General features: G+C 45.9%; 1 protein-coding gene across 1 annotated transcript in view; it reads left to right on the top strand.

Moving 5' to 3' along the window:
- The window catches only part of RALGAPA2 (Ral GTPase activating protein, alpha subunit 2 (catalytic)), a 235,075-nt gene that overhangs the window by 65,406 nt on the left and 146,010 nt on the right, over window positions 1-23,659 (top strand). Inside the window, exons 14-18 of the mRNA XM_015406000.1 lie at window positions 2,441-2,552; window positions 3,462-3,699; window positions 6,353-6,517; window positions 18,084-18,224; window positions 22,004-22,174. Coding sequence (XP_015261486.1) covers window positions 2,441-2,552; window positions 3,462-3,699; window positions 6,353-6,517; window positions 18,084-18,224; window positions 22,004-22,174 — 827 coding nt within the window. The remainder of the gene's footprint in view (window positions 1-2,440; window positions 2,553-3,461; window positions 3,700-6,352; window positions 6,518-18,083; window positions 18,225-22,003; window positions 22,175-23,659) is intronic.

Genomic DNA, 23,659 nt, shown 5'->3' on the forward strand with positions numbered 1-23,659 from the left:
CCCTTTTGTCCACGGAGGGCGGGGTTCCAGGACCTCATGAGCCTATCCAGACAGGATCTATGGTGGCTGCCTCTCAGACGGGACCTTCTATCTCAGGAGATGACCGTTCATCTGCAACTGAACATGCTACAACTCACAGCGTGGAGGTTGAGAGGAGACAGTTAGCAGCTCTAGGATGTGAGACAGAGATGGTTTCCACACTCTTGGCATCCAGAAAATTTTCTATGACCAAAATATATGACAGATCCTGACAAACATCTTCTAACTGGTGTGGAGAGCAGGGGTGGACCCAATGCGGGCGCAGATGGGCATGGCTTTTCTCCTACAGGGTCCGAGTAAAGGGTTGAGTACTAGTTCTCTTAAGGCGACAGGTAATGGCCCTTTCCACGATTGGAGGGGCTAGGGAAGGTAGGTTTTTCCCCATCACCCACACATATGGCGGTTTTTGAGGGGGGCCTTCCTCCTCAATTCACCACCGGTACACAGGTTCTCCGCATGGAATTTAAATGCAGTGCTGTGAGCACTATGCAAGGAGCTGTTTGAACCAATGGCATCATGTCCCATGAAAGATATTACTCTGAAAACAATTTCTTAGTGGGGATCAGTTCAGCGCGTAGGTTTTTGGGGCTGAGAGCTTTGTCGGTACACACAGATTTATGTACCTTCTACGATGACAGGGTCGTCCTCAGACCAGCCCCAGTGTTCATCCCCAAAAGTTAACTCCTGGTTCCATATATAGGAAGATATGGTACTTCCCTCCTTTTCTTCAAACCCTGGCCATGAGATGGTGACGGTCTGGCATCATCTGGACGTGCACAGGGCTTTGAGTTTTCTATATGGACAGGACCAGGGGGTTGAGATAGACTGAATCCTTGTTTGGGTTTGTTAGTCAGTTGTCCCTGGGAAAGAGTGTCTCCATTTCTGCCCTGAGCAGGTGGATAAGGATCCGTCAGGCATACAAGGTGTAGGGGTTAGTACCTCCAGTAGGGGTCACAGGGCACTCTATGGGGGGCAGTCACATTGGTGGCATATAGGGCCTTGCCACCCCTAGAAGTCACTTGTAAGGTGGTGACACGGAGATTTGTCCATTCCTTTACAAAGTACTATAGGATTAACAAACTAGCCTTGGCAAAAGCAGTATTTGACAGTAGAGGGCTCCTTTAGGCCCTGTAGGCACCGGAAGTTGTGTGACCCACCCGGGGGGAGCACTGCTTTTTTACGTCCCAGGAGTAAGGAGTCAAGGACTGCCCCACTCCTGGACCACCGGAGAACGGAAGATTTGTATTCACTTACCGTGAAGCTTCCTTCTCGGTGGTCCAGAGTGGGGCAGTCCTTGACTCCTTACTCCTGGGAAAGCACCTTCCGGTCCATTTATGTTTTGCAGTTGTTCAGCTGTTCGTGAATATGGTCTAAATGATTACGTGATGTGGCGGACTGTTGCTGTTTCTTTTCTCTAATGGTTAAAATACTGGTTTGTATTTGTTTAAGCCCGTGGCTGTGATGGTATTCCCTGGTTGTCTGAGGGGGAAGGAGTTATTTTTTAAGTGTATTTACAGCAGCTCGGAGGTGGCTTTCGGTATGACTGGGGATCAGAGGATAAGCCCCTCCCCTCTGGGATCAAAGTTTGCCGGCCCTGCCTATGGAAGGGGGAGGTGCTTTCCCAGGAGTAAGGAGTCAAGGACTGCCCCACTCTGGACCACCGAGAAGGAAGCTTCACGGTAAGTGAATACAAATCTTCCGTTTTTTTACATTTCCAACATTTGTTTGACATATTACTGTTTATATTTGCAATCTTTTTTGGTGTCATATACCATCTATACATCATCTTATAACAATAGGGCAACTAAAATGTTTAAAGGGGTGGAACACCTTCCCTATGAAGAGGTTAGGGTTCTTTCACTTGGAGAAATGACGACTGAGGGGTGACATGATTGAGGTTTACAAAATTATGTATGGGATAGAGAAGGTAAAGAACTACTTTTCTTTTTTCTCACAATACAAGAACTCGTGGGCACTCAATGAAATTAATGAGCTGTAAGCTTAGAACAGATAAAAGGGAGTCCTTCTTCACCCAAAGAGTAATTAACACATGGAATTCACTGCCGCAAGAAGTGGTGGCGGCTACAATCATAGAGCGCTTCAAAAGGGGGTTGGATAAACATCTGGAGGAGAGGTCCATCAGTGGCTATTAGCCACAAGGTCTAGATGGAATACTCTGTCTGGGGCAAGTGATGCTCTGTATTCCTGGTGCCGGGGGGGGGACAGTGGGAGGGCTTTCTGGAGTTCTGGCCCCACTGGTGGACCTCCTGATGGCACCTGGGTTTTGGCCACTGTGTGACCCAGAGTGTTGGACTGGGTGGGCCATTGGCCTGATCCTATGTAAGAATAGCTCAAGCTTTGTCACTGTTATTTCAATCTATGATTTTCGATTCTGTCTTAGGGAGCAAATGCTACAAGTACTGCTTAGGATAACAGAAGCCGTCATGCACAAACCAAAGGATGGACAAATTAAGGACCTGTTTGCTCAAAATTTGGCAGAATTGCTATTCCGGGTAGGTCTTGCTCTTTGCAAAGGAACAGAAGACTGAAACAGACTGTAGAAATTGTATCTAGAAAAAGGGACAGAGTAAAAATATAGTGACTGTCAAAGGGGGGGGGTTGGGTTTCTCTGAATGATTCATGTGCTGTTGCCAAAAAATTTAAAAAGTGTTACATGCCTGGAAGTTTTTAATTGCAAGAACAGGATCCCTTGGATTTACCACAGGTTTGTAATTTGCAAATGATGGAAATAACTGCTTCAACTTCTAGAAGAGCAAGGGAAGGATACAGGGATATCATCTGAATAAGTCAGGGGAACGATTGCAAGGGACTAAGATACTAATGTTCAGGGCTTTTTTTGTAGAAAAAGCCCAGCAGGAACTCATTAGCATAATAGGCCACACCCAACAGCAGAAACGTATTAGCATATTAGGCCACACCCCTGACAGCACAGCTCATTGGCACATTAGGCCACACCCCCATGTTACCAGAAGTGTGGTCATCCAGCCAGCCACCTTTTGCTTCTTATTCTGTTTACCTTGTTTGTTGTCCAAATCCAGGGCCTTTTTTTTGTAGCAGGAACTCCTTTGCATGTTAGGCCACACACCTCTAATGTAGCCAGTCCTAATGAGTTTCTGCTGTTGGGTGTGGCCTATTATGCTAATGAGTTCCTGCTGGGTGTGGCCAACTCGGAAGCCAGCCGGAACTCCGTTCCTGTGCGTTCCTGCCCAAAAATAGCCCTGCTAATGTTGTTTAATCTATGTTGTGAGTGGGGTCGCATATTCCAGGTTTGTGTGTGTGTGTGTGTGTGTGTGTGTGTGTGTGAATCTTTTTGCTAAAGAAAAGAACGGATGTCAAACTGTAACTTCAGGTTACTCTGTGTCCCCCCCACTCCCCATCCTCCTCTTCTCTCACCACTCCAGACTCTGATTGTGGCTTGGATCCGAGCAAACCTGAGCGTTTATATTTCTCGAGAGCTGTGGGACGAGTTGCTGCGCGTGCTGTCCTCCCTTACGGACTGGGAGGAGCTGATAATGGAATGGGCCAACATCATGGATTCTCTGACGTCCGTTTTGGCAAGAACCGTGTATGGAGTCGAAATGACCAATTTGCCTCTGGATAAGCTAAGCGAGCAAAAGGAGAAGATACAAAGAGGGAAAGGTAAACCTTTCAGAGAGCCAGTTTGGTGTAGTGGTTAAGTGCGCGGAGTCTAATCTGGGAGAACCGGGTTTGATTCCCCACTCCTCCACTTGCACCTGGCTGGATGACCTTGGGCAAGCCATAACTCTGGCACAGCTGTTCTTGAAAAAGGGCAGTTTCTGTCAAGAGCTCTCTCAGCCCCACCTGCCTCACAGGGTGTCTGTTGTGGGGAGTGGAACAGAAAGGAGTTTGTAAGCCGCTCTGAGACTCCTTTGGGTAGTGAAGAGTGGGGTATAAATCCAATGTCTTCTTCTTCTACCTCACAGGGTGTCTGTTGTGGGGAGTGGAACAGAAAGGAGTTTGTAAGGCGCTCTGAGACACCTTTGGGTAGTGAAGGGCGGGGTATAAATCCAATCTCTTCTCTTCTTCTTCTTCTTCTTGATTAGGTTAAAAATCATTGTGTTAAACTCCAGGAGACTTTAGACTTGCCAGCTGTCAAGGTAAACGTGCCTGTCTGGCTGGCCTAGGACACTTTAAGCTGTTGCTTTAGGGCTGAACTAGATGTTAGGGTGTGTTTTTTTAGCAATTTGGGTCTAGGTTCCCCTGACTGAACACACTTTCCCTGCAGTTGCACAACAGCTGCAGGGAATGTCATTTTACAGAATCAGAGGGAGCCATTGAACGTAAGAGCATAAGAGAAGCCCATGTTGGATCAGGCCAGTGGCCCATCCAGTCCAGCACACAGTGGCCAAAAATACCAGGTGCCATCAGGAGGTCCACCAGTGGGGCCAGGACATTAGAAGCCCTCCCACTGTTGACCCCCCGCAAGCACCAAGAAGACAGAGCATCACTTGCCCCAGAGTCCCTATCTATACCTTGTGGCTAATAGCCACTGATGGACCTCTGCTCCATTTGTTTATCTAATTCCCTCTTGAAGCTGTCCATGCTTGTAGCTGCCACCACATCCTGTGGCATTGTCAGTTTGAAACTGCAGCATGTTTAGATAAGCATATGGAGCAGAGGTCCATCAGTGGCTATTAGCCACAAGGTATAGATAGGGACTCTGGGGCAAGTGATGCTCTGTCTTCTTGGTGCTTGCGGGGGGTCAACAGTGGGAGGGCTTCTAATGTCCTGGCCCCACTGGTGGACCTCCTGATGGTCCCTGGTATTTCTGGCCACTGTGTGATACAGAGTGTTGGACTGGATGGACCTTTGGCCTGATCCAACATTGGCATCTCTTATGTTCTTATGTGGAGAAGAGGGGCTCCTGCCTCCCCCATACCAGAAGCTGAAACAACCCCCAGTAAGGAGTTATTTTGATATTTTTGAGTGGCAACTGGATTATTCCAAGCACGTGCAGCTTCAGAGTTATATAAATAACTGGCCACTTGGGCGGGAGTTTGGCTTCTCAAAATGACAGTGGGCGGGACAGCCCCGAGCAGAAAAGGGAAAGGTCTCTCTCTGATCTTTAAAATGATATTCCCTGCATCTGCTGTGTGGGGAAAGATGAGATGGGTCGGGGGAGCTTGACCCCGCTCGCCAAAAAACGTTTGGCCCTTTTTCCCCAAAAACGGAGTCCGGCTTTTCTCCACGATTTCTCTGCTTTCTGCATCTCCCTTCCAACTACCACTCCTATCTAGTATTCTGCTTATATGCCTCTTCTGTCCCCCTGAGTCAAGTTTCGCCATCTTCACACACCTTATGGGAGCCATTTCATGCCCCAGTGGGAGCCATTTCCCTTTGGGTGGTAATAAATCACTAAAGTTTATGGTCAGTTTTCATGATGCAAGTAAATTTGGTGTGTTTGTTATGTTTTGAAAGTAGTTTAAAAAAAACAATTTTATTAGGATATAGTAATAAGTAAAATTATACGTCATATAACAAACTTTTCATATCCTTTTATGCAAATATCTCCCCCCTTTCTGACTTCCCACAGTGCTCAAACCTCTATTACATTCTTAAATTTTTTTTCTCCTTTTCCAATTCTTTAACAACATAATTCTTTCAGGTAATGTATCTTTTTATCTGTTTATCTATGTATGTTTAAATTTAATCTAAATGTCCATCCAACCTTAATAATTGTCAAAGCAAAATAGATTGTTTTTTACATCCCAGTATTTCTCCAAGTAGTCTTTAAAGTCTTTCCAATCTGCAAAAAAATCTTCTGCTTCTTGATTTTTAAGCTTTCTCGTCATTTTGTCCATCTCAACCTTAAAAATTATTTTTTCAACCATTCCCAGATATCGGGAGTTCTTTCTTGCTTCCAACAATGAGCGTATGTTTTGAAAGTAGTTTTTGAATTCACATTTCTTTCAGTTAAATAAATATACCAATAGTTATGCCGGGTACGAATCACTGAGAAATCCTCTAGCAAGAGTCCCATTGAAATGTATGGGCACAGCAGTTAACGCTTTTTAAGTTGGTATGGTTTGAGCAGGGGAACGTCTTAGTGGATTGTTCCCATTTTTTGAATTTCTGTCTTAAAATATCGCAAAATAACACTTTGCCTTTAGTCCCAAAGCTATATACCTCAGCGTTCCAATTTATACAGTATCAAGGGGCCTTTCTTACTTAACATTAACAAACAACTTGAATGTATTTGTTCTAAAATCTCGTGTCTAATGTCTCGCATACACTGGATTCACCTTCCCTGTATTATTTCTCTGTCTCAAAGGTGGTGTTTTGGAACTTCAGAAAACCGTTACAGTCGGCAGATCTTTTTCTTTAAGCTGGAGAAATCATCCGGAAGTTGTGGAACCCATGAGATTTCGGAGTGCTACCACCTCGGGAGTGCCAGGCGTTGAGAAAGCCAGGAATGTGGTGCGACAGAGAACTACAGGTGAGGCCCAGGCAATTTAATGTACTGCTTCACCCATCAGAAACAAACATGTCAGCGATATGCCATCGGAATGCATTTTCTGTCCTTTGCTATTGGGTCTCCTGGGCGCACTAACTACCCTTTATTTATTTATTTTGCCATGCCCCCTGTGCAGACATTTGGGTCTTTACCTGTATGCCTCTGCTGCAGAACGTAGTACAGATATGACAGCCTGTTGCTGCCTTGAGCAAGTCTCTGGATAGGCCACATGCACATTTTCCAAATAAATAAATAACAAAGTAAAGCGCTGTTTTGTGTTCTAGATGAGAGCTCGACAAATGGGTGAGCGCTTTCTGGCCCTGTTTTGTTAGCTGCTGTGGTAAGAAGTCCTGCTAAATTGGAGGGGGGGGCCCTAAATAAAGATTTTTTCCTTTGAGTTTCTGGTTAGTAAAACCTAATTAACTGGAAGATAGATCAAGCTCCAGGGGTCATTTCCTGCAGGAGCGCACAGGAGCGGAGCTCTGGCAGTAAAGAGCCCAGGGGGAGGGCACATGCAACAAGCCCCACCCCCTGCTCCCAGCAGCCCTCAGTCAGAGCAAGAAGCAGCCAGGTAGGTTGCAGGGCCCCCCGGGCCCCCAGCCCAAAACAGTCCAGTGGCACCTTTAAGACCAAGTTTTATTCAGGTAAAAGCTCTCCCTCCTCTGCGAGGACAGATCTGCACATCCCTAACTATAAATACACGTTGATGGGGTCTGAACTGGCAGAGATTGACCAAGAGAGAGATCTTGGAGTCGTAGTAGATAACTCAATGAAAATGTCAAGACAGTGTGTGACTGCAATAAAGAAGGCCAACGCTATGCTGGGGATTATTAGGAAGGGAATTGAAAACAAATCAGCCAGTATCATAATGCCCTTGTATAAATCGATGGTACGTCCTTATATGGAGTACTGTGTACAATTCTGGTCACTACACCTCAAAAAGGATATTATAACAATGGGAAAAGTGCAGAAAAGGGCAACTAGAATGATAAAAGGGTTGGAACACTTTCCTTATGAAGAAAGGTTAAAGCGCTTGGGGCTCTTTAGCTTGGAGAAACGATGGCTGAGGGGTGACATGATCGAGGTTTATAAGATTATGCATGGGATAAAGCAGGTCGAGAAAGAAGTACTTTTCTCCCTTAGCATGGACAGCTTCAAAAGAGAATTAGATAAGCATATGGAGCAGAGGTCCATCAGTGGCTGTTAGCCACAAGGTACAGAGAGGAACTCTCTGTCTGGGGCGAGGGATGCTCTGTATTCTTGGTGCTTGGGGGGGGGGGAGCTTCTAGTGTCCTGGCCCCACTGGTGGACCTCCCTGATGGCACCTGGTATTTTTGGCCACTGTGACACAGAGTGTTGGAGTAGATGGGCCATTGGCCTGATCCAACATTGGCTTCTCTTATGTTCTTATGTACTTCACCGGGTGTCTGTTCTGGGGAGGGGAAGGGAAAGGAATTTGTAAGCCGCTCTGAGACTCTGAGTGAAGGGCGGGGTATAAATCCAGTCTCTTCTCTTCTTGTTGTTCTCTTCTTCACCCTCATTCGCAGACCATTTTCCCTCTGGGTACGTAGATGGACTCCACTTAATCTTCTGTTGCCCTCCAAGAAAAATGTTGCTTCAGTCTTAGGGCAGCAGTAGCTCCCTTGTGACATGCAATGCCTTTTCATGGCACCTCTGTCAGCATCATCGGCGGGAATGTAGCTATGATTCCCTGTGCGCATTGGTCCTTCAGTTGATAGCTCCAGGACTCTCATATGGTGGGAGGAGGAACTCTAAACCCTCTCAGAGTGGAATCTGCTATGGATGCCAGCATACTCTGTGTACACTCGCATCCCCTATTCACCCAAGGAAGCTGGCACAACATGGAAATAAGGCACAACATGGAATAGTTGAAGCAGAGTGTGATCTCGCTTGCGCTACACTCCTCCCAGCTCTTGATAAGACTCTCACACCCTCCTCCTCAGCGACGGTAAACAGATGGTAAACACCATTTCAGCCATCAGGGAGCTGCAAGGTCTCCCTCCCTCATAGAATCATAGAGTCGGAAGGGACCTCCAGGCAGTGTTCCCTCTAAGCTGCGTTAGTGTGAGCTAGCTCACAGTTTTTTAGCCTCTGGCTCACACATTTTTGCCTTCGTGCATGAAGGCTGGCTCCAGAGCAAACTCATTCATGCAGTAGCCAAATCACTCGCTCACAACTTTAATGTCGGTAGCTCACAAAGTAGAATTTTTGCTCACAGGACTCCATAGCTTAGAGGGAACATTGCCTCCGGGTCATCTAGTCCACCCCCCTGCACAATGCAGGAAATTCACAGATACCTCCCCCTCCACACCCGTAGTGACCGCTGTTCCACGCCCAGAAATGACGAGGCGTGCCCCTGCAACTTTAGTGGGCAGACTTCCTGACAGGACAGGAAGTGCCCCTACTACTTCAGTGGGCAGAATCCCATCTTCCTGTTGCCAAGCTCAACACCTCCAGATACGCCACAGCCTGAAGGCAGACTATCTCAGTCAGCAGGGAGCAGTGGCGCAGACGGTAAAACGCCTGCTTTAACAACTATGAACAGCCACTATGGCTGTTCGAGAACCACCGCGGCCGGGGTGAGCTCCTGGCCCTAGTCCCAGCTCCCACCCACCCAGCGGCTCGAAATCAATTAAAAATAAGCGAGTAGACAAAATGGGTACCTACCCTTAGATGGGTAGGGGACACCCTCCTCCGACGAGGTGAGTGGTGGTGGCATCGGCGGCGGCAGAGCATCGGCGGTGGAGGTAGAATGGCGATGCAGCGGCAACAAAAGTCGACTGAGCGATCCCTGGTGGCCAGTATAACATCGTACGGCTGACTATGGCGGAGGCGGAGACCGGGAGGTGCGCGATGACGTGCAACGCGGGCGCGGCGGAGCCTAATGGACAGAGCCGAGGCCGAAGCGGACATGGGCCGTGCGCCTGAACGGTCCCGCCGACGAAAGTTGTCCCGAAGCGCCAGAGATTGCCTGGAAGAAGCCGAGCCAGAGCAACAACAGGCCCACCACCTTGGTGCCGGTAGGCAGCCCCGCCCCTATATCATGTGGCCCTAGTTAGGGATCAAGCGTTCTTAGAACCCACCATGTAAACCGCCCAGAGACCCTTCGGGGTCAGGGCGGTATACCAAGTTGAAATATAAATAAAATAAATAAATAAATAAAGCAGGACCTGGATCTAGGGGAGGGGCTCAAAACTCCAGAGTCTTCCATGTAGTGACCAGGAGGTGGCATATTGGCTGCCTGGACCTCCCAATGTCCCCAATCAACAACAATGTGCCAAAATTCCAGCACAGGTGCATATTAGTGGGGGGGGGGGCGAGGATGCTCTCTCGGCCCCCAGGGCATAAGGGCTCCTATATACCCTCCCAACATCTCTACTCAAAGCCAGGGAGTTCAACACAGTTAAGGGAAACCAGAGGACATCTTCATTGTATCCTTCTGGCCAAGGAGAACCTAGTTCTGCCAGACTTGGTACTGCCGGGGGACCACGGAAAAATAGCAGCGTGCGCGAAGGCTTTAACGCAGCAGAGCTTGGGGCTCACCGTGGCCACAGACTTACAAAGTCACACAGAATCAGCGGCCAGTTCTAAAATTCATAAGTAACTTTTATTAAAGGAAATACATGCCGGAGGGTGCAGGCGAGAGATAGAGATTGATTACCGATTCTAACTAACTAGATGGTGTTGGATGCTGGAAGCATGTCCAGCCTCCGCGGTGCAAGACGGAGATTGAGCGCCTTCTTTGTGTGCGTGCAAGAGAGAAGAGGGTGTGGGAGCGGAAGCAGAGGAAATTGCCCCTAAGTGTAGCATTCTACTTCAAAGGAAAGGATCAGATAGCAGAAGGAAAGGATGCTCTTTGGTGCCATCTTCTCAAGTCTGAGATAGGAGACAGCGCCAAGTCCTCCACTTCTAACAGTTCTTTGACCTGGTGGTGTTGGCACAGCTACCATTAGGGATCATTGCAATGGACTACAGCATCATTCCACGGGTCCCTTCTTCCATCTGCTCTGGGATAAGATCCTCTTCTTTGCATGAAAATTGAGAAGAAGACACTAGAGTGACTTGCCTAGCCACAAAAGGCCTCCAGAGGTCTTGGCTTTTTTAAAGCTCTTGACCCACGAGATCTTTCAAGCCACCTGGGCAATTTTCCACTGGCAGAGTTGGGGGAAGAAAACCAATGCCTCTACTGCAGGTTCTCCATTACTTCCAGGATGGAACACATCAGACTGAACTCCTCTCTGGCGCCAGGTGGCAGCCCGTCATTGGTTCCCTATCTTGTTGCAAAAAGACCTGCCTGCTAGACCGTTGGTTACAGCCTTCCCAAAGGAAGCAGCCTTAGCCAGTCATCATGCTCTGCATCATTTCCATTTGTGAATCTTCACAGGATGTTGAGAGTTCTACTCAAACTTCTTTTGAGATCTGCTACACTGAGAAATCACATGCTCAAAGTAGCTTTCTTGTGCTCTTAACAAATAGGTCTTCAGAATTATCCTCCAGCTCAGCGATGAGCTTCTCTCCCTTCAGGAAGATTGAGTGGCGTTACACACTAGCCCCTCTTTCTTGCCACCTGTTAACTATGTTGTCGAAGGCTTTCACAGCCAGAGTTCATTAGTTGTTGTCGATTTTCCAGGCTGTATGGCCGTGGTCTCCATCAAATAAATGCTGGCCTGGATGAATCAAAAGCGGGAATTAAGATTGCTGGGGAAAAGATCAACAACCTCAGATATGCAGATGATACCACTCTAATGGCAGAAAGTGAAGAGGACCTAAAGAGCCTCTTGCTCAGGGTAAAAGAGGAGAGCGCAAAAGTGGGCTTGAAGCTCAACATCAAAAAAACTAAGATCATGGCATCCAGCCCCATCACTCCTTGGCAAATAGAAGGGGAAGTCGTGGAAGTAGTGACAGACTTCACGTTCCTGGGATCCCAGATCACCGCAGACTGTGACAGCAGCCATGAAATTAAAAGACGCCTGCTCCTTGGGAGGAAAGTGATGGCGAACCTAAACAGCATGATAAAAAGTAGAGACATCACCCTGCCAACAAAAGTCCACATGGTCAAAGCAATGGTATTCCCAGTAGTCATGTATGGCTGCGAGAGTTGGACTATAAGGAAGGCCGAGCGCCGAATAATAGATTCTTTTGAACTATGGTGCTGGAGAAGACTCTTGAGAGTCCCTTGGACTGCAAGAAGATCAAATCAGTCCATCCTAAAAGAAATCAACCCTGACTGTTCCCTGGAAGGCCAGAGAATGAAACTGAAGCTCAAATACTCTGGCCACCCAATGAGAAGGGAGCCCTCACTGGAGAAGACCCTGATGCTGGGAAAGATTGAAGGTCAAAGAAGACGGGGACGGCAAAGGATGAGATGGTTAGACAGTGTCATAGATGCAACGAACATGAAATTGAGCCAACTTCAGAGGACGGCGGAAGACAGGAGGGCCTGGGGTGATCTGGTCCATGGGGTCGCAAAGAGTCGGACTCGACTGTGCGACCGAACAACAACATGGCCGTGGTCTCCCATCTTTCTGTGTGATACCTCTGAGGAGGCCGGTCACAGCTGCTGGCGAAACGTCAGGTACCACAATGCCAAGACCACGGCCATACAGCCTGGAAAATCTACAACAACATCTGTTAACTCTTTGTTCCACAGGGAGCAGGGCATCTTCAATCTTTCTTCAATCTGTAGTCATCCCAGGCATGCTATTGAATGTGTCTAGCATAAGTTAGATGTCCGGGGAACTCCCTACATCTCCCTTCAGATCTCTGGATTCCTGTTCATCACCATCTTACCCAACAACAGAGGGCATCATTGTAAAAGATCTACAGATGCATCAGAATGTGCATTTCCCTGCTTATGACAGTCAACGTCTCCCATCAGCCTCAGAAGATACTGCCTTTTTTGCTAGACTGGCCACTGCGTATGCAACCCTCTCCACCAGTGCACCCATCATGTGCATAGTGACTTGAGCTTTGGCTTCTACCTTGGTGAGGCGCTACCAACTAATCAAGTCTGCCTAAGGTGTGGCTACTTTTGACAGACGTCTTCTCTAAAAGGTAGTTCCTTAATTCCCCTCCTTTCAGTTTTCCCCCGCCCAGAATAATAGAGCTTTTCAATATTCCATTGGAGGATACCTTCCTCTACTGATAGAGAAGAAAACACTGGACTTGCTGTGAATCAGTGGATTGGAAGGTATCCTTCCCTGCCCTAGTTGGTGGAGAAGGTTTTGGAAAGGGACTCCCTAAGTCAAGACAGGCGCTGTCAGGTTTGTTCCTCGCCTGTTTTTCAGCCTTACACACACACACACATACATAGACCTTTATTGGCATAACGCAGCAGCAAAGAGAACAATGAAACAAATAGAAAATAAATAGCACGAAGTAATAGATTACAACAATTTACACCATGCTGCACCAACGAGGAATCGTTTTTATAAACTTCTCGGAAATAATAGACTCAGTTGAGAATATAGCAATTCTAAAAAATACAAGGGGGTTGAGGCTTGTACGCCCCTACCCTAAGCTTCCAAACATAGGCTAAGAATTCGGCAACAGACAAAGTAACTGCCGGGGACTTATCAGACAATAAAATTTTAAGATCATTGTCAGTCGGGTTCCTTGTGGTAGGTAAGTGGGGACTAATCAGATCGCTACGCATAGTAGATTATTGAGCAACTGAATCAGGTTCACTATAGAGACAATTGCAGGTTCTGTCCCTATAGGGGATACCCCTATATCTGCCTAAAACAACAGCTGAGGGGGAAAGATTGAATCTCGCAAGCAGAAAAACCCGCCGACAAAGCGGGATTGTTAGATTAGAGATGTACAGAGCCTAAGAGGCTTGGGGGGGGGGAAGGTCAAGGGAGCGTGGAGAACAGACTCCACAGCTCCCAGCATTAATTGTTTGGGCTTCCATATCTCAAATCCTCCTCCGTACCACCCGCAAATAGCTGTTTCACCACAATTGTACAGGGAGACCAAATCAATTCCCATGGTTTTCATTTGTGACCAAGTAGAAATATATGTATGGCTGCGAGAGTTGGACTATAAGGAAGGCCGAGCGCCAAAGAATAGATTCTTTTGAACTATGGTGCTAGAGAAGACTCTTGAAAGTCCCTTGGACTGCAAGAAGAACAAATCAGTCAATCCTAAAAGAAATCAACCCTGACTGTTCCCTGGAAGGCCAGATAATGAAACTTAAGCTCAAATACTTTGGCCACCAAATGAGAAGGGAGCACTCACTGGAGAAGACCCTGATGCTGGGAAAGATTGAAGGTCAAAGAAGACGGGGACGGCAAAGGATGAGATGGTTAGACAGTGTCATAGTTGCAACGAACATGAAATTGAGCACACTTCAGAGGACGGTGGAAGACCAAAAGGCCTGGCGGGAGCTGGTCCATGGGGTCGCGAAGAGTCGGACTCGACTGTGCGACTGAACAACAACAAAGAAATATATGGGTCCTTACAGTATCTCCACTCACAGGTCTTCAGGGAGAATTCTCTCTCAAGCGATTGTGACATTGGAGGATCTGTCTCCATCAGGAGCTTGGCAAGACATAAACTGGGGAGATGAGCACATTCTTGGGATAGTTGGAAGCCTTTGCAAAAAATGTGCATGTGCCCTGCCTGTCAGAGCAAGGCCATACAAGGTTATCCTCCAGTCCACTGCTGAGAAGAAACCTTCATGATAAGTCCAATGTTTTGTTCTCTGTATAAAAGAAACTGAATTTCCATGCTGTTCATGGGGCTCATTGCCGTTTGTTGACAGCTGTTCCAAACTTATTTTTGGATGCCAACAAAAGCAGATAAAATGACAGATGACCAGAAAGACCCTTCCACTGGGTAAGCTGGTAATCTGCTTTGGCCTGGTGCCTGTGGTGTTTTGATGCAAAGTGCAAATGTACGCCAGATACGCACTGTGATCAATGAAATGCCATATCCACAAGTGCCCCTGCAAATCTGTTAAAAGGTGGCACAAAACTTTTTTGGATTTCCTGTGGGCAGACTTAACTCCCCTTCCGCTCTGGAATATATCCTAAAACTGTCACTTGTCTAGTAATCCTGTCAAATGCAGCATCAGTGCATTCGTCACCCACATTACTACCTTTGTGTTTTGTAATCTGCCACGGTGCAAATTGGCTGTGACAATATCGTTTCGCAATAAAAGTGATGCTTTGCTTGAATAACGGTTTTGGCTGTTTGGAGCACTTCATGTTGCATTCTTGTCAGTCGGGCCAGTATTACTGTGCATGATCTGAAAGTGAGCACATTTCCCCCACATCATTTTCCTTGTTGGGAAGGTCAGTGAGGGTACGGGAAGAGGCGCTCCCCCTCCGCCTCAGCATCACCCGATTTCCAAACCAATTGATGGGGTATCAATTGATGGCCCCCCCTCCGCCTCAGCATCACCCGACTTCCAAACCAATTGATGGGGTATCAGACCTCCGACTCCTGCTGTTTGAAATGTGATCTAACTTACTAGCCTGGCCTTTACTCTCCAGGAGACCCTTGCATGCCCTCCCAAAATTCAGAGAGCATGAGAATGAAACTCGGGACCGGTGGCACAGGGGATTTATCCTCTGGTTAAAACATCTGAGCTGAACAGAACTACTGTCATTTTTAGCCCCGTGCTGGTGTGAGCTACCAGCCTTGTCCCCAGCTTGCCATCCACCCAGCGGTTCGAAAGCTTTGGCGAGTAGATAAAATGGGTACCACTCCTTAGAGAGGGTGGGCACACTAAACCCCCCCCCCCAGTGGGGGAGGTGTTAGCCGGCGAACGGAAAGTCCAGCTTGTAAAGATCGAAAGCCAGAAAGAACTCTTCGGCATCAAGAAAGCCTGTAATGGGCCGTCCGACCAGACGGTGGCATTGCTGCGCTGCAACTGAAGCAGTCCTGGAGAAAAGCTGACAACAAACGGCCGTTGGAACATGTCTGACCTTACTGCTGAACAAACTCCCCGTCGGCTGCGAACGTGTGTGATTTAAAGATTTATATGTTGTCCTCCCTTACCCCTTTGAATCATTGTTAGTCCCGTGTGTATTTGAGTAACTGTAAATCACTCAGAGCCAGCAGCTCTGCAGGATTGAGCGATTAATAAATCGAAAGATTATTATTATAACTAGGACCACCATCTCTGTAAAGTTTGGAATGTTTGGCTTCGTGATGTTTCGGGAGATGCTAGGACCGGAGGGAGAGCTAACACCTGCCAAGATGCCAGTCCCGAACGATGGCTTGGATCCAGTGATGCACTAGCAGAAACATCAATCCATTTGTGCAAGGTCTTGTGCAACACCTAGCGCTTTCCTCCTTATATATTACAGTGCCCAAAAATTGTTTGCTCTACTGGTAGCAGGAGCTCCTTTGCATATTAGGCCACACACCCCCTAGTGTAGCCAATCCTCCAAGAGCTTACAGAGCTCTTCTTACTGGGGCTACTGTAAGCTCTTGGAGGATTGGCTACACTAGGGGTGTGTGGCCTAATATGCAAAGGAGCTCCTGCTACCAGTAGAGCCCTACTTGCACAAGATCTTGTGCAGGCAGAAATGCAAGTGGAGGTGCAGTAAGTCTGACATAGTGCAAGTGGCTACTGCCGACTTTTCCTTCGCGTTTCCACTTGTGCAAAAGCTCTGGCGCAAGCGGGAATTTTGCCCTGGTTGCGGTCCCAATGGTTCCTCTCCTCCTTTTCAGCTGCAATTAATCCAAGATCTCTCTCTTCTCCCTTTGCCCCATGCCCTGCTTAAACTTTCTGCTTACTGCCATACCAGCCGTCCTTCTAGGCTTGGAGCTTTCTAGTCCACACTCTCCAAGCCACTTCGGTTTCTTCAGAGATCTGAATGCAGCAGGACTAAGAGGTAAATGTGTGCCTGATGATTCTGTACCGTGTTGCTCAACGCACACCTACCAGGGGGCCCTCTTATTACGAGGGGCCATCCCAGTTTCCTGTGGCCTCTCGGTGGTAATTCGTGGCCCTGGCTTTGCCTTCTGAGAGACCTTGTCTCCTTGAGCAGGGCTCTAGAGAGGTGGCCGGTACATTTTCTACTAAAATAAATGGTTGAGAGTGTCTTAAAATGTAGTTTTGTGCGTGCAGATGCAAAAATAGTTGTCCTTTTAAAATATTTAACTGGATGTGATCTTGTGTATGTGGATCCTCCCCAACCTTCCAGTGCAGCTTGGACTGTGGCTCTCCTCTCCATTTTCTGCTTTCTTTCCAAACTCCAGCGGCATCCAGCATTCACAAGCCCCTGTGCTGGCCACGCCATTGTGGTTGTATAGAATGGTGGAGCTGCTCAAGCCATTGGGTCATCGCTCTTGGAATGGCATGATTCTAACTTGATATGGCCACTTATACTGCTCCCTTTTCCTAGCTGAGGAATCCATGCTAAGAAAAGCCTCAGCTGTTGAGTTTCTGTCTCTTGTGCAGTCGCAAAAACGCCTCTTTACCTGCACAAACCCTACTTCTCAAAGGCATTATCAAAGGAGAGCCAGTTTGGTGTAGTGGTTAGGAGCGTAGACTCAAATCTGGAAGAACCGGGTTTCATTCCCTACTCCTCTACATACAGCTGCTGGTGTGACCTTGGGTCAATTAACTAGTTCTTTCAGAGCTGTTCTCGAAAGAGCAGTTCTCGAAAGAGCTCTCAGCCCCACCTACCTCGTGTCTATTGTGGGGAGGGGAAGGGGAAGGAGATTGTAAATTGTACTCCTTTGGGTAGTGAAGGCCGGGGTATAAATCCAATTTCTTCTTCTCTTATTTGGAAAATGGACTTGCATTTTAAATAGCAATTACAATTACATCTGAAAATAATGTTTTTTATTATTTTATTTTTGTTAAGGTTATTATTATTATTTAAATTAAATTTTATTTTTAAACTATTTTTTTATTAAGGTTATTATTATCTTAATTTAATTTTTAACACACTTGTCCTTTTTCAATTAAAACAGTTAAGTTCTAAGAAAATATGTTTAATAATCTAAACAGAAGTAGTAAAATTTCTTGGTTAAATGCTCTCCTTTGGCCCTTTTTCCACAGTTTGTTTTTTCTGGTTCCACTGTTGTCCTGTATTGTCGCCATCTTCCTGCAGACAGCCACATGTCTCTGGGGGATATTGTAGCCCATTTGCTTCATTGTAACCCAGTATTTGGGCTAAGGATATAATTCTAGTAGAAGCAGCAGACACAGATATACTGTGCCAAAGAGAAACGAGGTTAACGAATGTTTTATGCAGGTATATGATCTTTGCAGCTAGCAACTTCAAAAGCTTAGAATAACTTAAACTTTAGCTTTGGAAATATTCAGTAAACTGGATTTTTTTGTAAAGTAGCATTTTCAGTGGAAAAATCAATAATCTTATCAATCAAACTGGACTACTATTGGTTAGTCAATTTATTGTAAAAGAAGAACAATACACTGGGTACATAGGAATTCATGTTTAAGGCATTTCCCCTCTTTTATTGTTATGCAGTAACCATGACTATGACCTATTTTGTTAACGTCTCTGACAACTTTCTTGTTAATTTATGTTTCCCTGCGAAGCGAAGCGAAGCCAGTCTATCAGCAACTGTACACATCTCTGTGAGGCTTTGTCTGCCACTAAAAGTGTCCCTCTTCTCCTTCATACTGTGGGCTCTCTCTTACCTGGTCTCTCTTACACTTCTTATTCTCACACGCTTTCAGGTATGATATTTAAAGCAGCCATCTTCTAAATATTCTGTTTTGTACTGTCTTACCTGCACAGTTCTGCACACCAGTATTTATAGCACTATATTTTGGGTGACAATGATATCCAAGGTCAGTCTCAAAGAAAGCCTTTTATTATCTAAAATTGCTGGCTGGGTGCCGTAACAATAAAATTCATTCTTATCTAAAATTCCCAGTGCTAGAATTCCTCAAAGTTAGCTTCTCCAGAGGCCTTTTAGCGCCTCTTGTACTTTACACACAGCATTAGCTCTGCGAGTATTCTTAGGGTGGTTTGTAACAACCTCTCTCTCCCCCCCCCTGTTAGGACTTTGGCATTAACGTTGTGGGGAGATTTCCCATGATACACTGGTGTCCTGAGAAGTTCCATGTGGACTGATGGCTGATGGATTGCAACTGCAAGACTTAAGAGAAGAATGTGGCTTATCAGAAATGCGGTAGCTGCTGAGTATTGCATATTTGCCCTCCTTAGGCAAACCGCTGTGATGGAGATGTGCTATTCCATCCTCAATGCATACCCATGCTTCTCAGGATTCTTGTGCCATCTTTGTTATATAGCATGTTCAATACTTGCTTTTTTTGGCTATCATTCCTGGATATTTAGCTTCCCAAAGCAAAGTACAATCCACAAAGCTCACTTATGTTGTGGGTAGAACAAAGTTTTGAGTCCTGTGGCACCTTTAAGACCAACAAAGTTTTATTCATGGTATCAGCTTTTGTGTGCATGCACACTTCCTCAGATACAGTGAAACTGCATTCCGTCAGCCATTACATATAGAACGGGGGGGTTAGTTGCCTGGAATGGCCTTGGATTCCCAGGAAGCAAGCATCGCACTGTCCAGCAGCTGCCAAAAGCAGATGTGTGGAGGTGTTTAAGAGTGCTGGCTATATCTGCTGCAATTTAGTAGGCCACCTTTGCTGTTGAGGTGCAAAACAATTCCATTACATTGTAACTCCACAGCCTTAATTCCTGAATTTTGTGTCAACACCCCACTCCGTGGCATGGTCACAAGTTATCCATGAAGACTGTGACAATTAGGAATTATATTGAAAGGTTTTATTAGCACACAATTATACTGTAGTAGAACAAAGAGTAGAAAGCAGTGGCAAGCAGTGTTCCCTCTAAGCTGAGTTAGTGTGAGCCAGCTCAGTTTTTTAGCCTCCGGCTCACACGTTTTTTGTCTTAGCTCAGGAAGGATGGCTCCAGAGCAATCTGATTAATGCAGTGGCCAAATCGCTCGCTCACAACTTTAATGCCAGGAGCTCACGAAGCAGAATTTTTGCCCACAAGACTCCACAGCTTAGAGGGAGCATTGGTTGCAAGTAATAGAGCAAGGTAGAAAACAGAGATTGCTCAGTTGAATGAAATGCAGGAATCCAAAAAAAGTACCATAGTTTGCCTAGCTTATGGAGAACAAAGGAAAAGAACTAGGAGAGATAAATACTTCATGCCCAACAAGCATAACCTCTCCAAAGAGAATGTGAAATAAAGGGCCCATCATCTTTGCAGGGTACATTTGACAGAGCCAAGGAAGGGTTTGCCAAGTACACTAAACACCTAAACTGTTTGCTTTAACTTCCAAAAATCCCCAGTTTTGTACCGTCTCCAAAAATAGCTATGCTAAAGAGGTAGAACACAGGTGAGGAGCAACAGGTGTAAATGGATATTCCTTATCTCATGTTGATGCTGAAATAGTGGATGTCTTCCCAGAGTAGTGGTAGTACCAAAGTACTAGGGCTACATCTCTGGGACGGGATTCTCTAGCACTGTAAACTGCTAAGGTGTGACCCCAAGCTGAAAAAAATTGGGGTGAAGTTATGGCAGAAAAGAGATCAGTCAAGATTCATAACATCTCTTTGTAAACAGGATTATTGTAAAAAAAAAAAAGCATGAATAATATTAATGTGACTATTCAGCCAGAAGTAACGGTCTGGAGAAGTAAATTGTCCTAGATGCTCTATAAACAACTTAAATATCCCCCAAATTGTTGTTTACTGCCCATCAGTGCTCTGCTTGGATCCTGCCCCGCCCCCTGGTCAACCAGCAGGTGCAGAATCTACCATAAAATTGTTTAAAAAGTACAATTATAGTTATGCAAAACTAAATGAATAGCTGGAGCACTTCACACCAGCTAGTAAGCTGGAATTTGGTAATATAAAATTCCAAACTCTCTAGTTAGTAGGAGAGTCAAACAAGATATTATGTTTAGTGATTGGAACTCAGCTTGTGAAATTTCTGCTTAAGTACCCTGCAAGAAGAACAAATCAGTCAGTCCTCAAAGAAATCAACCCTGACTGTTCCCTGGAAGGCCAGATAATGAAACTGAAGCTCAACTACTTTGGCCACCCAATGAGAAGGGAGCACTCACTGGAGAAGACCCTGATGCTGGGAAAGATTGAAGGTCAAAGAAGACGGGGACGGCAAAGGATGAGATGGTTAGACAGTGTCATAGATGCAACGAGCATGAAGTTGAGCAAACTTCAGAGGATGGTGGAAGACCGGAAGGCCTGGCGGGAGCTGGTCCATGGGGTCGCAAAGAGTCGGACTCGACTGTGCGACTGAACAACAACAAACCCAGTAGAGGGAGGGAGGGAGTGTAACTCGCTGGGAGGCACAGTGATTTGGATGTAGTATCTTAACCCTTTCCCCACATGCCACAGTCCCCTTTCCGTCACTTTGCAATGGAGAAAAGGCAGAGGTTTCCCAGACCCACATTTGCCTCTAGAAGTGCATATTGGTCCAAAAATGAATTAATATTTGATCTGTTTTCTCTGTTGATCAGTAAGAATGCCAGCCTCCAGGTGGGACCTGGGGTTCCCCTGGAGTTCCAGCTCATCTCCAGACTGCAGAGATCAGTTCCCCTGGAGAAAATGGCTACTTTGGAGGGTGGACTCTGTGGCATTGCGCCCCACGGAGGTCCGTGTCCTCCCCAGGCTCCATCCCCAAATCTTCAGGAGTTTCCCAACCTGGATCCGGCAAACGTACAACCCCATCCCCAGCTGGTGGCCAGGGGGGGACCTAACAATCTTTGCATACCTTGTGCCCTTATGAATGTTCAACATGATCCTTTTTAGAGACTGTATAATGTTTTAATATGGTCAGGGTCTGGCTTACCTTAGGGACCGCCTGCCCCCGCATGTTCCCCCAAGGGCACTATGGTCGGGGAATCAAAATCTCCTGGACATTCCAGGCCCCAGAAACATCAAGTTTGCGGTTACCAGGGCTAGGGCATTTTCGGTGGCGGCTCCTACCTGGTGGAATGAGCTCCCAGAAGAGATCCGGGCCCTGCGAGACTTGGTGCAGTTCCGCAGGGCCTGCAAAACGGAGCTCTTCCGCCAGGCTTTTGAGTAGGAGCCGCCGCCACTACCGTCATTATGCCATCATCATTATGTCACCATCATTCTATCTACGCCCCCCTCGCTAGTCCCGCAAATTGACCATCCTTAGAGCGGAGACTATTGGGGGTGCGAGACGTGCCTGGCAGAGGTCAACGCTGTATGGACGTATATTGTTGCTGCTATATTTATTGTTATTACTGTTGCTGGTTAATAATTTTAGTTAAATAATTTTGGAGCACCGTAAAGCAAATTTTAGTGAATTGTATTGTTGTATCTTATATTATTCTGTACTGTTTTAATGTTTTATCTTGGGCATTTTTGCCCCTTGTGAGCCACCCTGAGCCTTTGGGGAGGGCGGAGTATAAATTCAAAAATAAATAAAATAAATAAATAAAATACTTTTGTGCCAATACCTGCAGAAGTGGAAGAATATCCGCAACCAGAAAATGGCACAGGAACGGAGTATCAGCAGCCAGAAGGTTTAGCAGGAGTGGAATGCAACGGCCCATTTTTAGACCAGGAACAACAATTAACTCGAAGCAGCAGTGCCTCTGATATTAGAGACGAGTGCAGTTCTGATATTTTCCAAGGTAATTTAGGAATAATAGGAGTTGTCTTTCTTGTGCATCCCATCTAAGTGCCTCTCAGAGGAGAAACCCTTTTGCTCCATAATGCCGTTGTCTCCTGCTGCAATAAGTGCTGTATTTTTATGCCTTTATTGATTTTGCACTGTGCCTAAGAGGTTCTACTTTGTTGTACCATTAATTAAGTAGAGATAAAGGGGGACTTGCTGAGAGAGTTTTTGGGTTCACCAAGACTGAGAAAAGTGCATTTTAAAGTTGTCAGTTCTTCATTTGTTAAAAATATTTATATCCTGCTTTCCTCTGGAACAATGAGACTCAAAGTGTTTGACATCATATTTAAAAATAAATGCAACCTTGCATCAACAGAAGTAACAGTAAAAGGAAATACACCATCATCTCCATATACCACTTGAAGGTATGGGTGTGCAAAAAAAAATAATCGGTATTTTCCGGTTTCAGTTATATTGAACCAAAAAAAATCAGTATTTCTGATATTCCCGAATCCCAGTATCGGTATGCCATTGAGATTTGGGAATCTTTTGGAAAGCCCAGAAATGTTCAGCTCCATTATACCCTATGGGGACCCTGGCCTCTTTAAATGCCTGTTGCCTTCTCCAAACATGGCGGCGGCAGGGTGACTTGGCAAGTGAACTTAGAAGGCATTTAAATGCCTTCTGAGTGCACTCGCTGAGTCCTGCCATGGCAGCGTAGCTTAGAGGAGAGGAGAGGACATTTAAAGAGATCACAGTCTCTTCTGCCAGTACCCAAATAAAAGCCAAATAATATCATATTTTATTCAGGCTCAGCTGTATTGGTAGCCAAGTCAGATTCTCAGATCTGTATTTGGCTCGGTAAATACCTGAGATATGCCGATAAGTTGTTTTTCGGGTATTTCTTCAGTTGGTTTTTACCGAATGTGCACACCTACTCAAAGCACTGTGGAAAAGCTCCGTTTTATGGAGCGTCTGACAACTGCATGTTTGGAGCCTTCCTCACATTCTTGGGAACCCACTGGAAAAAGCACAACAAACTCCAGCTAAACCAGTCATCACCATCCTGTGTGGAGGAACCACCAGTAATGCCTCATCTAATGATCGGAACTGTGTTGTGATCACATGTGGGTGGAGGGAGTCCCACAGATATGAGTATCCTAGATTATGAAGGGTTTTTAAAAGTTAACTCATGTTTCTACAAGTGAGCAGAGTTGTAGTACTTCTAAATTGAGCATTTACCCAAAAGACTGAATCGTCATTGAATGAGTACATCGTACTTAATGCTGTATTTGCAGTTGTTCCAAACTAACTCCCAATTATTATGCTAAATGAATGGCACAAAATTGCAATTCTGTCATCAGTTTTTCAGAGAAGCCTTCTATTAATATCAGTCACAAAATACTAGATTGTCTTACACATTTTTGCAATGTAATTGAGATTTAATTCATTCCCCCACCCCCAAATTAACAAATGTATTTGTGCTTATGTCTGGATTCCA

Source organism: Gekko japonicus, unplaced genomic scaffold (genome assembly GCF_001447785.1).
Source record: "Gekko japonicus isolate JY-2015 unplaced genomic scaffold, Gekko_japonicus_V1.1 scaffold388, whole genome shotgun sequence".
Taxonomy (NCBI): domain Eukaryota; kingdom Metazoa; phylum Chordata; class Lepidosauria; order Squamata; family Gekkonidae; genus Gekko; species Gekko japonicus.